At 35.6% G+C, this 13305-nt stretch overlaps 2 protein-coding genes across 4 annotated transcripts in view; one reads left to right on the forward strand and one right to left on the reverse strand.

The window, feature by feature from the left end:
* The window catches only part of LOC101506594 (transcription factor MYB3R-3), a 9366-nt gene extending 2189 nt beyond the window's left edge, over positions 1–7177 (forward strand). The window contains exons 5-10 of the mRNA XM_073365792.1: positions 1–16; positions 1187–1281; positions 1362–1465; positions 1717–1845; positions 3020–4156; positions 6877–7177. The exon at positions 1–16 is cut by the window's left edge and continues 1 nt beyond it. Of these exons, the coding sequence (XP_073221893.1) occupies positions 1–16; positions 1187–1281; positions 1362–1465; positions 1717–1845; positions 3020–4145 (1470 nt within the window). The 3' untranslated portion in view covers positions 4146–4156; positions 6877–7177. The remainder of the gene's footprint in view (positions 17–1186; positions 1282–1361; positions 1466–1716; positions 1846–3019; positions 4157–6876) is intronic.
* Positions 7178–8667: 1490 nt separating this feature from the next.
* The window catches only part of LOC101506928 (E3 ubiquitin-protein ligase PRT6), a 20057-nt gene continuing 15419 nt past the window's right edge, over positions 8668–13305 (reverse strand). Inside the window, exons 16-19 of one of the 3 annotated variants that reach the window (XR_012162202.1) lie at positions 12120–12188; positions 11895–12002; positions 11656–11802; positions 8668–9078 (exon numbers count right to left, since the gene is read on the reverse strand). Coding sequence is in view for 1 of the 3 variants with exons in the window: in XM_073365791.1 (XP_073221892.1) it covers positions 11928–12002; positions 12120–12188 (144 nt within the window). In the remaining 2 variants the exon portion in view is untranslated. Of the gene's footprint in view, positions 9082–11652; positions 11803–11894; positions 12003–12119; positions 12189–13305 lie in introns of those variants that run through there. The other 2 variants (XR_012162201.1, XM_073365791.1) reach the window with 2 other exon arrangements.

A 13305-nucleotide genomic window follows, 5' to 3' on the forward strand; every position in this document is an offset into this window, starting at 1 on the left:
AGTTGGAAGAAAATAGGTACCTATTTATATTTACCCTAGTTAATGCATTTGACATTACTTATTGTTGCTACATTGTTTTTGCCATTGACACATCTAGTTTGATAATTCTGCGATGACAACCTTTGTATGTGATTTACAAATTTCTTAAGTAAAAATATGTGTCACAAGGAGGAGAGGGGGATTCAATTGTTACAAAGAGTATCCTTGAACTTTAAGAGAGGGTTTGTTACTGAACGGATAAATTTAACCTACTCTTGTAGAGATGGTTCACAGTTGTAATCATGCAATAGCAAGGACAAACGTGAATTGGATTTAATGTTGGAGAGGTTATATGTGTATTTGCATCTGAATGCAAAAGGAGTATACTCATGATATTCATAGTATAAGTTCTTTAAAAGTTTTTTTTAATTGTTGCTACATCAGAAGTTTCTGATTGTGAACAGAAGCTTCTCAAGTTGAGGCTGCCTTGTGAGTAATGCAGAAAAGACGTTTTTAATGTATAGAGATATAGGTATAGAAAAACACAATGTTTTTTATACTATTTCACCTAGAACCGTTGGCTACATTTAATCCACATCTCATGTGAGATTTTCCAATTTCCCCTAGTTTAACAGGGAGTTACAAGTAACCTTGCTTTAACCACCTCTTGCCTTCTCCTAGCAAGCCAACTTCATTCAATGCTAACTCATGCAGATTGTACATTGACTGTATCTTCTCAATGTGCAAATGAAAATGAGACTATGTTCTTATCCTGTCTTATTGTAATTTCACACAAATGCACATTTTAGTATACAAAGAGGATCAAATTAAGTCATTCATTAGAGAGACTGTTATTACTATAGCATCATTGAACAATGCATACTTGATTAAGATATATTTATTGGAATTGAATTGTTAATGCATACTTGATCTATTAGTAAAATAAGCTTTGTTTTGCAATGTTCTTGTCATGTATTGTAAAGTTATTCTAGGAAAAAGCTTTCCTACCCACCACAAGGTCTTTGTTTTGGTTTTATGAGTCAATAGAAGAGTAGGTAGAAATGACCAAGTCACGGTTTCAAGGATCAAATGGTGGAACTCAAACTTTTATTTATGCTGTTCATTATAATATCATTTTGCCACAATGCCAAGTGCTTAATGAAGCATATGCTCATTTTATGACACTGATTTTAAATGTGGAATGCAGCTGAGTTTTTTCCCGATCGATCAGAAGTTCAATGTCTGCACAGATGGCAAAAAGTCCTTAATCCAGAACTTGTTAAAGGACCATGGACACAGGAGGTTGAAACCTAGTCCTTTTCTTCTTTTCAAATTTTCCTACAATTCTGTTCAAACCCCAACTTCTCTTGCTTGTCTTACAGGAGGATGATAAAATTGTTGAACTGGTGTCAAAATATGGGCCTACAAAATGGTCCTTGATTGCCAAGTCTTTGCCTGGTCGAATAGGGAAACAGTGTCGAGAGCGGTAGGTTTGTTTTGTGTGATATTTATATATTTTGTATCTTCTTTTTAAATCATTATTATTGATAAAAGATGTTATTTTCCATATCATTAAATATAATTTTTAGATCTGCTTAGTGCACATCACCTTCAACTTTTGAAGATCTTCACAAAAATCTGAATGTTACAAGTTTAAATTGATGACTCAATTAGTTTAACTTGCTTTCCATATTTACAACTCAATTCATACTGTTTTTCCTTTTCAAATGTTTTCAGGTGGCACAATCATCTTAATCCTGAAATAAAGAAGGATGCGTGGACTTTGGACGAGGAATTAGCCTTGATGAATGCTCATCGTATACATGGGAACAAATGGGCTGAAATAGCTAAGGTCCTTCCTGGAAGGTATGCTTTCTTATTAGTTCTTTAGTTGTTATAAAGGAAATTTGGTCATAGCAAAAATCATGGAATGAAATCTTTGTTACTGTGATAACTGTGAAGTATCACACTGGATTAGTCCAACAACAAATTATCCGCATTATTTCATTTTATTTTGTTACTTTGGTAGTGGTGGTGGTATTTTTATTTATTTCTCTTGCTCTTTCTCAATAATAGATTGTAGGAGGATATATTCTACTTACATTTTTTATTGATAAATGGAGAAAATCATTAAGATGGCTAGAAGAACTTACAGAGATGGAAGTAGGAATCTTGTTTCACACAAGACTGAAATACAAAAACAAATGTAGCCAATGTTGTCAAATAGTGGCGCTATAGTGCTACAATGTAGCGGAATTTTAACAAACCACTATTGTTCTACAATATACGATTTAGTATATAGTGTTGTCAAATGGAAGCTATAGCACTATAGTAAAGCAGAATTCAGACAAGCTGCTATTTTCTGTAATTCGCGTTTGGCAACACGAATGAAGCAAAGCCGCTCAATCTCTAAACATCTGGAGGTATGTTGAGTGAAAATTTGACCTTGAGATTTACACCAAATAGAAGCCAAATATCTCTCTTTAACCCCATCTTCAATGTTTTTTCGCTCAACAAGTCAAACATATTTCCAGCTCCAGTCCCATCTCCACAAAGTCACAAATATTAAAAGAAGAAAATGCTACAGTTAAGGACTGTAGTCAGCATCAAACAGTTTGCTTTAACAAAATAGTATTTCATTTTAATATCTTGAAATCTATAGTTCCATTTGCAAGTTTGCAGTAAGATTTATTTCTTGAGGTTCTTGTTACAATTTCAAATACAACAAAGTTTGCAGTGTACCTTCCTTATTTTGGAGCTGGCCTATCCACTCTATGTTGCTCACACACATTCTATGCAAGTACCATAGTTTTATAGTTCAAAAAAGTCCATTTTGTAAGTTGAATCCCTGTGAAATAAAGATAAAAAATAAAAAAATACTGCAGGGATCATAAAAGTTATGTAAGAACCCAAAAATAGGTTGAATATACATCCTCTGAGAATAAGTCGTAAAACTTATTTTGCGATGTTAAGTGGTATAATATTATATTTATATTTATGGAAAATGCTAACATTCTTTTTCATGAATTTTCTTCTGCAGGACTGACAATGCCATAAAGAACCACTGGAATAGTTCTTTGAAGAAGAAGCTGGATTTTTACTTGGCCACAGGAAAACTTCCACCAATTCCAAAACACACTCCACTAGCTTCTGCCAAAGATCCAATTAGACGTTTTGCTACTAAAACAATACCTGTTTCTTCTAATAAAGAATTAAATGTAGCTGTCGAAACATCGTCGGAAACTACAGCCATTAGTAAGCCAGATGACGGTGGCAAGAACCAGTTTGAGTCCTCAGGAACAGCTAGAGAAGTTGGCGATTCATCAAGTGTCCCTGCAATTGAATCTACTGATTCTGACTGTGCTGAATGTAGGCCTGAAACTTCCAACATTGATCTTAGCTGTGGAAACTCAGAACAAATCTCAAGAGCTAATTTTGGAACAATGTATGGGCCGAAATCCGAAAATTCTGCACTCAATGGAAACTCAATAAATGGGCATTGTTTAAATGGTAAAATGAGCAATAGCAGTAGCAGGTTAATCACGACATCTGCACAAGAAAATCAGACATGTGGTTCTTTGTGTTACGAGCCACCTCTTTTGGCTGGTTCAGTTCCTTTAGATTCTCTTCATTTAAGTATTCTCTGCATGCAGAATGAGTATTGTTCTAAGTTGTCACCGATGGGTTTCATCACACCACCTCGTGGGAGGGATAGTGAATTATGTACAGAGACCCCTGAATCAATATTGAAAAAGGCTGCTAATACTTATCCTAACACTCCTTCCATATATAGGAGGAGAAAAACTGGAGTCCAAGCAATTACTTCTCCAAGTAAATTTTTGAAAGTAGATAATGATTCACATGCTTCTAATGATCCGGATAAAACCAAAAATAATTCTGGTTCTGAAGTTCAGACATTATCGGAGAGTCCCGCAAGCCATGGAAAGAAGAGTGTTATTCTCAATAATAAGGCGTTCAATGCATCTCCACCATACCGGTTAAGAACTAAACGAACAGAAGTTGTCAAGTCTGTGGAGAAACAACTTGAGTTTGCATTTGACAAAGAGAAGAATGATGACAGTATGAACACAGTGGAAAAATCTGCAAAGAGGAGCAATGTTTTGACTGAGGATTGCCTGCATGAAAGAAAATTGGTTGTGACGTAGTGCATAAAATTGTAAGTATATTCTTTTAAAATGTAGCATTTTGTTATCTGCTTAAGTTATATATGGTCTCAGTCGAAATGCCGTATACTTAGTAAATAAAGCCAGTTTTTCACACAGGAATGAAGTTGATCCAGAATAACAAACTCATTCCATTAGAAATTGATGATATTAGATTTTTTTTTTTTGTATTTGTTAATTGTTATAACATTAACACTATGATAGAGCTTTATAGACCAGGTTTCCATTTTGGCTGGTTAGAGGAAATATATTTATTATCTGGATAAATCGTAGTCGTACAGTTGTGAATATGTGATCATTGATAACTATGAAGTTGTGATAAAATGGGATAGTTGTCTCGGGTGAAAAATATCTTGTTCTTTTTAAGTTATTCAACATGCTTCTGAGCATTTTGAATTACATAAGATTACAGTGGTACTATTATTAAACCTCATCTTCTCAAACATTTTGTATACGTGTGTATTTGTGGAACTTGCAACTATGTACATTTTCTTTCATTTGCTCATATAGCTTTAAACTTTGAAGTACCAAGAAACTAAAACAAAGAATTTAAACTTGAATCCTTTTGCCATTTTTTTTGCATAGCTTTCATCCTAAATATTTTCAACAATATGTTGATATATTTTGCTAGTATTGTTGATCAACATCCCATGAGAATATGACAAATATGGTTTAGTTAGGTGACATATATCAATTCCTAAATTTTAGGGATTTAGTTATGTTGGTGACTTTGTTGCATTGAATTGTGAATTTATGAGTAGCTATGGAATTGAGTGCTTGGGGGGTTTCCCTCAAGCAATTCAAGTTCGCTTTTAATGCCTTAGAAGTGTTGGCTGACCCATTACTTAAAGTCCCGTGGCCATCTGACATTTCTGACGCCATGTGCTCCCTTGTGCTGTCAAAAGTGTATTGCCTCTGCAGCTCGTGGAAGTTGCACCCCTCTCCAGCCATATTTTTGTTTTCTCAAACTGCCTAGTCAAATTTTTTCATCTCCATTCCAATTGCCATATTCCTAAAAGAAAAACAGAATCCAAAAGTTAAAAAAAAAACTAGGGCTTGCTTGATTGAGCTCTACTGCTCTTCTATTTTTTGGTTTTGGAAAATTATTCTAGATGGATGGTACTTAAAAGTGGAGAGTGATGAATGGTGATGACGTTGGAGGGTGTCGAGTGAAGGATTTTGGGTGGCGACCGACAACAGTGGATGCCACCAATGAAGGTATTAGGAAACTACAACAGTGGTGGCAACAACTACAGCAGAGGGTAGCTAGTGGAGGGTACCGAGTTGTGGTGGAGGTAGTGGAGGGTTTTGTGTTGTACCGGACCTAGTGCTGAGTAGTGATGACAATGGGGAGAGTGCGAGTGGAAATGGTGGAGGGCTGGAGCGTATTGGGCGACACTAATTATGGCAGAAACTACAGTGGAAGGTGTTAGGCAATGTCAATGATAGTGGAGTTTGTTGGCTGCAGTGTTTGGTGATGGTGAATATGTTATTGAAATAAGGACGTGCTAGACAGGGATGACATGTTGACAATAGGCTAAGGTGTTTAGATAACAATGGAGGGTGCAAGGTGGTGATGTCAACAAAAGGTATCAGGCGACGGCTAGTACTTGGCGACGACAATGATAGAGAATGTCAAGTAACAGCAAATAAGAATTAAAAAAGTGAACGAAAAAAACAACTCTAATGTTCTCTTTTAAAAACAAAAATAATAGTTTTTAAAAACTGTAATCATCAAGAAAGTAGTCTCTCATTCCCATGGAAAAAAGTTTTAAAGTGTGTATGACTTCATCCATAATCTTGCTACTCTTGAAATGACAGATCATGGCCTGCTCTTGAATAAAGCACAATCTACTGTTCAAGAGATCAACTCATTCTTTAAGAAACTCTTCAAAACAAAAACAATCCTCGACAAACTTCACAGTTTTTGTGCCTCAAGGTCTTCATAAGGATTGTGTCTTTACATACCCTCATCACTTCTCAAACACTTCCACAATCCTCCACATTTGTCACCAGCTCGGTTAATCAAAGGTGCCCAAGGAGGCAAAAATGGTAATCATCCTCAATACTCAGCATGTAAACTTTGTAGGTATAGTTGGTAATAATACTCTTACTCTCATGGTAAAACATCCTGAAAGGAAGTCAAAATGGTAATCGTCCTCAATACTCTCATTGTAACTCTGTATGTAAAGATGGTAATCGTCCTTAATACACTCAAGGTAAACATCCTAAAAATGGTCAAAATTTGATACTTTCATAGCATCTTGTGGTATGATACAACTTTGATCTCCGATGAAGCCATTGAACGACTCAGGAAGCTGCTACAGCATTCAATTGTATGAAAAGGGGATTGATGTGACATTAGGGTTTGAAAGGGTCAAACCCTAATTAATTATTGAAACTGCTTGCATGCATCTTTATATTTTGGGGTGTTGCAGTTCTTACTACTGGTTACTTAATGGGATGTCTTTTTAGTTTTAGATAACAAAGTTCCTCATTCTCTCATTCTATAATGATAGGGCTAACAGTCAAACACTGCTCACACAATATCAATGAAAAAATGCTTAGATTTCTGGTTTATTTAAGGACATGTGTATTTTAAGTTGTATTATTGATTTTTGGGATGGTTTCAGTTTTTGTTTCCTGATCAGTTTCACTTGGCTTTAGCTGGTGATAAATTCTAATTACTGTGTTCTGAATTTTGATGATGCAGTGATTATGGCTGGACTTGCTCTTGAAGCTGGCTGATTGTTTCTCTAAATTGATAGACAAAGTTTACCACTTTTTTTACCAAGTTAAATTCATATTGCAGAGTCAAAATGACTTGGCACCGATCTACTTGAGAGCTGCCTTTTGTTTTCCATCATCACTCATCAACAGAATTCAGCAACAGTAGGAGTCTCCTATGTGTAGAATAAGGATTGATAAATTCCATTTACTTGTTTATACATATATTTATTATTTTTGTACAGTTACATGTTAGGAAAAATAAATCTTCTAAAGTTTCGTCATTATTTTAAGATTTATTCATACTCTTAACTAAATAACTTGAGGTCTTATATGCTAATGAGTTAATTAGTGTAAGCACCAGGTAGTTTAGGGTTGGATTCCACGTAGGAACTGAGTGATATTCGAATGACTTTTGGAATATGATAAAAAAAGAATATTATTATTTGAACACATAAAAGAATGTTATTGAAGTATTTTTGAATACTCCTTTTTTCTTGTCGATAATTATTAATTTCACAGTAGTCATTTTGTATCATTTATTTGGAAAAAAGGTTATTAAATATTGAAATTTCTTAATAGTTTTTAGAATCTGACGATATTAGTTTAGAAATTTTTTTGTTCACGACGTATTCTTGGAGACATGCGATAATATAGAATAAACAGTTGTTTTTATTTTCTCGTTGATAAGGTGTTACCAAAAAATTGGATTTAGAAAAATAGAAATTAAAACTTAATTTTAAACAGAATAGAGGGATCAAAGTTTAAGCCTATACTAAAAGTTTCCTTACCACTAAATTTTAACCCTTCTAAAGCGATATACGTCATCCTAAAAAATTTAAATTTTTATTACAAAAAGAAAGCACAGCCATCATTAAAGAAAAATGTATATTGATTAAAATAAACTCTCATCATGAACAAATAACCTTGTTTTCATTGTGTGCTGGGCACTTAATTGCCTGTAAGAAAAATTGGTGCTCTCAAACAAAAGAGGTTGTGATTTGGACTGTTTTATTATTGAAATAAAATGTTTGTCCATTTTTTTGGTTTTTTACCTTAATTTTTGATACACTAATGACGGGTGAACAAATACAGAAACAGATAAATAATCTTCTAAATAAAATCATATTTAAGGACATGGCCATTAAAACTAAAGTGACTCTTAATCTAATCTGTCCTCCCTCCAAACATATTGTTGACTTTATGATTTAAAAGTATATCTGTTATAGTGAGCTCAGAAGAGCTCCCTTGATAAAACAGGAGAGTTGAAACCCTCCGATTTCAAACCAGATAAAATGTAATGTGCGCTATCAAAATTAATCAAAAATGGATGGTTCTATATGTGGTTGGAATGTGAATCTTCTCTAGTAATCTCACCTTTTACCTCTTCGAATTTTATTATGGACTGAATTACCACTTTCAAATTTGCAATTGAAAAGTTGATGGCTCAATTCTTTAATTCTTATTATGATCATGAAATTAATTTTTCTTTTCTTATATTAATTCTTTAACTCTTATTATGAATATTACTATTCATGATTTTGTCTGGCGGGATCCACAGTTGAAAGCTTACGGACGTGCCATGAATAGGAAGCTAGCTACAAGAGATAGCTATCATAGCTTCTTGTTTTTTGTTTCTTAAATATATTAATGGTGTGATGTAGATAACCTTTCTTGCAATCTTATGATGCTTTTGGACACCATTTTGTATTAAAAATATAACACTTTCTTATAATAAATCTATAATTTCAAGAGTTCAATTTTTTAGAACTATGGGTTCAACACAAATTTTACTATTAGTATAAAAGCATCGTTCCACAAATATTTTATATAACCAAACAAACATGCCTTGATTACAATAAGCCCACAAATTGGGAATTTGTCTTGATTTCCCAAAACCAAACTCCCGAGTTAGAGAGAAGCGGGGGAAGCCATCATGGTCTCCTCAGACATTACTTATGAGTTTATGAGTAGGGTTAAGCCCACAATTCTACAAGTTATACATTAATGTAATTGCTTCTCTCATTACTGTGATGATATATGTACACCTGTACACCTATTTAACTTATAAAGACCTTTTATGCTAAAGCATGAAGCAGAAGTAAGCTGGCAGTTCTGTTAGCATGGAAATTTCTGTACAGCCACGACCAGCAGGTAGATTCTCCCCAAAGGAGCCAAGTATATCATTCTACTGAAATGTGAAAAGACAGGAGCCATTATTACCAGTATAAATTTACACAATTCACAAACTAATTTACTACGTTATACAAAGTAAGCATAAAATAAAATAAATTAAAACTTGTACAAAAAGATGTAATAATACTTTCTTACTATTATTGCTACAGTCATGGACTGTAGTTGTCCCATTAATTAGGACTAATAATAACAATCAAATAAAATAAAATAAAAACAAAGAATAAAATAAAATCACAGAATCAAATAAGATTTCAACTAGTTCTCCAACAAAAGACGAAGAAGAAACTATCGAAACTACAACTGGTATGGTGAGTGCTGACACAGTCAATGCGGACAGCTGCATGCATCATACAGGTGACTTTAGGTAACTGAATACAAGACTTTAGGATATCAAGGGTGCATCTAAGTAAAAGTTCTGTATAATCTCTGAGCTCTCTATAAACTATTGCTATAATAACCTATCATTGGACAGATCAAAATCAGGGCATGTTTGATGGGTTTTCCAATATGAACCGCTTCTGACTGTTGTCTACTAACTGTGGAGCTACATTGGCATTGTTGACGCTGAGAGCCATCAACAGAAAACCCAAACCAGTCGGACACTGAATGATAAAGCCCATCTTCCTTTGCCCGCGTACTGCAGGTGTTATGAACAAAATCAATGCATCCATGCACCATTGCCACAAGTAAGCATCGTGTCTCTCCATCTCTCTTTTCCTCCCTCCTAAGATTCATACATCCACAGTAATTTTCAAAGATGCAAATTAATGAAATTAACACTGACCCATTTTTTAAAGTCAAACCATGCCTTTGATTGTGAACCAGAACGCCTACAGCCACAAATTCCTTCCGCTATTCATCATTGTGTGGCCATACAACAACCCAATTTCAAACCACATTCATTGGTATATAAAGTTAACTCGATCCGTAAAGCCGATTTCAAAGACAACAGAGTGGGGCTCAACTTAGGGTGAAGCTGTTGAAGAATCTGCCCGTCAACAGTGATGAGGATGGAGTCACAGGTGGATTGCGATGCAAGTTGTAAAAGGGCCAAGGAGAAATCAACGAGGAATGACGATAGGACTGGTTGGAAAGCAAGGATGGGGATGGTGAAGGTCAACCTGTCGCGATATCTGCTTTCACGTTCCCGTCAAGGGAGTGGTACATTTGTCATAGATTGAAATATTTGAGAACCTAAAAGCTAAACTATTGCAATATTATTATAATAAAGAATAAAAAACTGACCGTCTAACTAGACAACCATTCGTAGCCGGTAAATTGATGAGATCCATATTTGGACTGGCTCTACAATTAGAGCCCTCTAGTCCTTGTTTAGTTATGTTTTTGTTTTGGAAAACTATTCTAAAAAAGATATGTTCAAAAAACTGATTTTAAACAAAAAAAAAAAAAAAAACTATTAGCTAATATTAATTTGATAACAGTTTCTGAAAAAATTAAAATATTTACTTGATAAGTTTGTTTTAAGAACATGTTTTAAAAGTGGAGGGGGGCGGCGGTGATGACGATGGGCTGTTGATGGTGAAGGTTGCCTGGTTGCGGTGCCAACATTGGAGGCAACAGAAATGGTAAAGGGTGTCGAGTGGTGGTGGTGGTAGTGGATGCTTCCAGATCAATGATAGTTGTAGTAGGTGCCAGGTTGTTGTGGCTGGTGCTGAACAGAGGCAATGGTGATGGAGGGTGTGAAGTTGCAACAGTGACAATGGTGGGTGTTAGAAAGAGGACAGTGGTAGATTTACGGTGCAGGGAGTGGTAGAGAGTGTTGAGTTATGGTGGAGGGTGCTTGACAACGGTGGCGATGGTGGAGGGTGTCGGGCGGCAATGATGATGGATGTCACTGAACAGATGCAGTACAGTAGTTACATTTGGAGAATGCTAGGCAGTCCTATGATGGCAGCTATGGTGGTTGTTGCCGGACAGTGGGGCAACAATGGTGGTGGAGGGCGCTTGATGGTAATAAGAGATAGTGGTGCCATAGCCCATCAACAAGGTGGTTTAGGTGTCCAATAGAGGCAGAAGAGACAACAGTGGTGGAGGTGTCGGACTTCAGCAGCACTAACAACAGCAGTGGTCGAGGGTGTCGAGCAGTGGCAATGATGTAAGGTGTTGGGAACAATGAAGAAGGGTGTTAGCGGCAGTCATGGGATATGCCAATAATGAAAGGTATCGGGTTGTGATATATATCCCACCTTTTCTGGTCTAAAGACCATACTGACTTCAAAATAATTTGAGCCATAAACCAGTAGTCTCTAGTAAAGCTAGCCATTTCCTCTACAGCAATGCTTTTATAAACCAAATTTCCAAGACCCAATTCAGGTTTTGAACAGATCTCCCAGCACACAAGGAGCTCTATACTTTATGCTTGCCCAAACTAGCCACAAGAAAATCTATCACCATTTCCTCAATTATTTGATTCATAGTTACGGAGATTTAATTAGTTAAAGAAGAAATAGGGGTAATCTGATCATCCAAGAAGAAACTCCCATGGTAATCAAGCAATGGCATTGAAATTAAAATGAACAAAATTTCAATTACAGCAAAGCATGCAAACCTGAATAAGCTGTACAATAAGCTGTACAATTTCCACATAAGAAATTGATGGACTAAAGCTCTTTTGGTTAGCCAGGGAAAGTGTAAAACAAGATATAATAACATGGAACTGATTTCCACTCGGCAGAGATTTGTCCAGACAAATGTTCTGCATTCACAAGATCACCAACACTGTTTCAGCAGCCAAGAAAGGAAAAAAAAGAAAGCAAAGCCAGAAAATAACTTATTTACATGTCAGACCTTAATTTCGCAACTAAACAAGTAGAATTGGAACTAAACCAGGAAGAAGGAACCAATAGTAGTCTGGCCAAGAACCTTGGAACTCCGGTCCAGACCATGAGAAGCAACCTAAGACAACAAACGAACCAAAAATTGAAATGTTGATTGGTCTTAAAATTTGAAATGTTCATTGGTATTAAAAATCTAGAAACACAGATAAGGCGTGAATATAGAATATTTCCCCACCATGTATGCCAAAGCAGCATAACGCTCCTCATTCATGAATAGTGGCTTGCCTCGATTCATTTCAAAATCCTGAAGTAAAGAGTGTTACAAATGAGAGATATTTTAAAGAAATAATGACAAGAATCTCAAGATAAATTTGAACTTCTAACTTCAGTAACACAATATGAACATAAATCCTAACAAATAGAATTCCAAAACAAGCAATCACCCATACAAAGTAAATTACTTCACTAAAAGTGTTGAGATCTGATGGAAAAGAGAGAAGAGAAAAAATGTGAATCATTGATACAATTAAAATATGCAATGTGCATAATTACTATCGTAATACATGCAAATGACATACAGTATTTATTATTTCATGTATTAAAATTAAACTGCGTGTGTGAGTTCTGGTAAGTGATTGTACAGTTATAACTCAGGGATAATTAATTATTCTGGTAAGAGTGTATTCTGATAACTAAAACAGTTACTACATCAAATCAATGTAACTCTATGTTGTATATTTAGAATACAATTCCTATTTTTCTCTGAAATTTTGTGTATCTCTCAATATGGTATAAGCTAGACAGTACTCCATGCCCACAGAATTTCCTCCCTTTTCCTCCCTCCCCACCACGAGTGGCTAGGTAAACAACCCCCACCTTAACAAGTCTCCATTGAACACGCGTTCTCTAATAACTGGAGATGCATATCTTTTAGTTTCTTCTAATGCACCAGCTTCTTTCTCACACCAAGTCAACGACAAGTTGGATGAGAAGAACTTTCTGTTATATCATCAACAGATTGAGGAGAACACAGATGTGTCCCGCAACCAGTACAAAGCCACGCTGGTTACAAAGAGTTTACAGGCTGGCTTTGATTTAATGAAACTTTCAGCCTTGTTATAAAACAGGTTACTATAAAGGTTATTCTCAATTTGGCCTTGACACAAAAATGGGATCTACAACAGCTGGAAGTGAACAAAACCTTCCTCAATGTACTGCTTGATGAAGAGGTGTACATGTCTCAGCCAACAAGATTTGAGGTTTCAGATAAATCACTGGTGTCCAGATTACACAGGGCAATCTCTGGGCACAAACAAGATCCTCAGGGTTTGGTTTTCAGAATAGTAAATGCGATCCATCTCCTAGTCTATGTGGCCGACAGACATCATCATCACTGGTAATTCCTCACAGCTGGTTCAGCA

Source organism: Cicer arietinum, chromosome 3, assembly GCF_000331145.2.
Source record: "Cicer arietinum cultivar CDC Frontier isolate Library 1 chromosome 3, Cicar.CDCFrontier_v2.0, whole genome shotgun sequence".
NCBI classification, from domain to species: Eukaryota; Viridiplantae; Streptophyta; class Magnoliopsida; order Fabales; family Fabaceae; genus Cicer; species Cicer arietinum.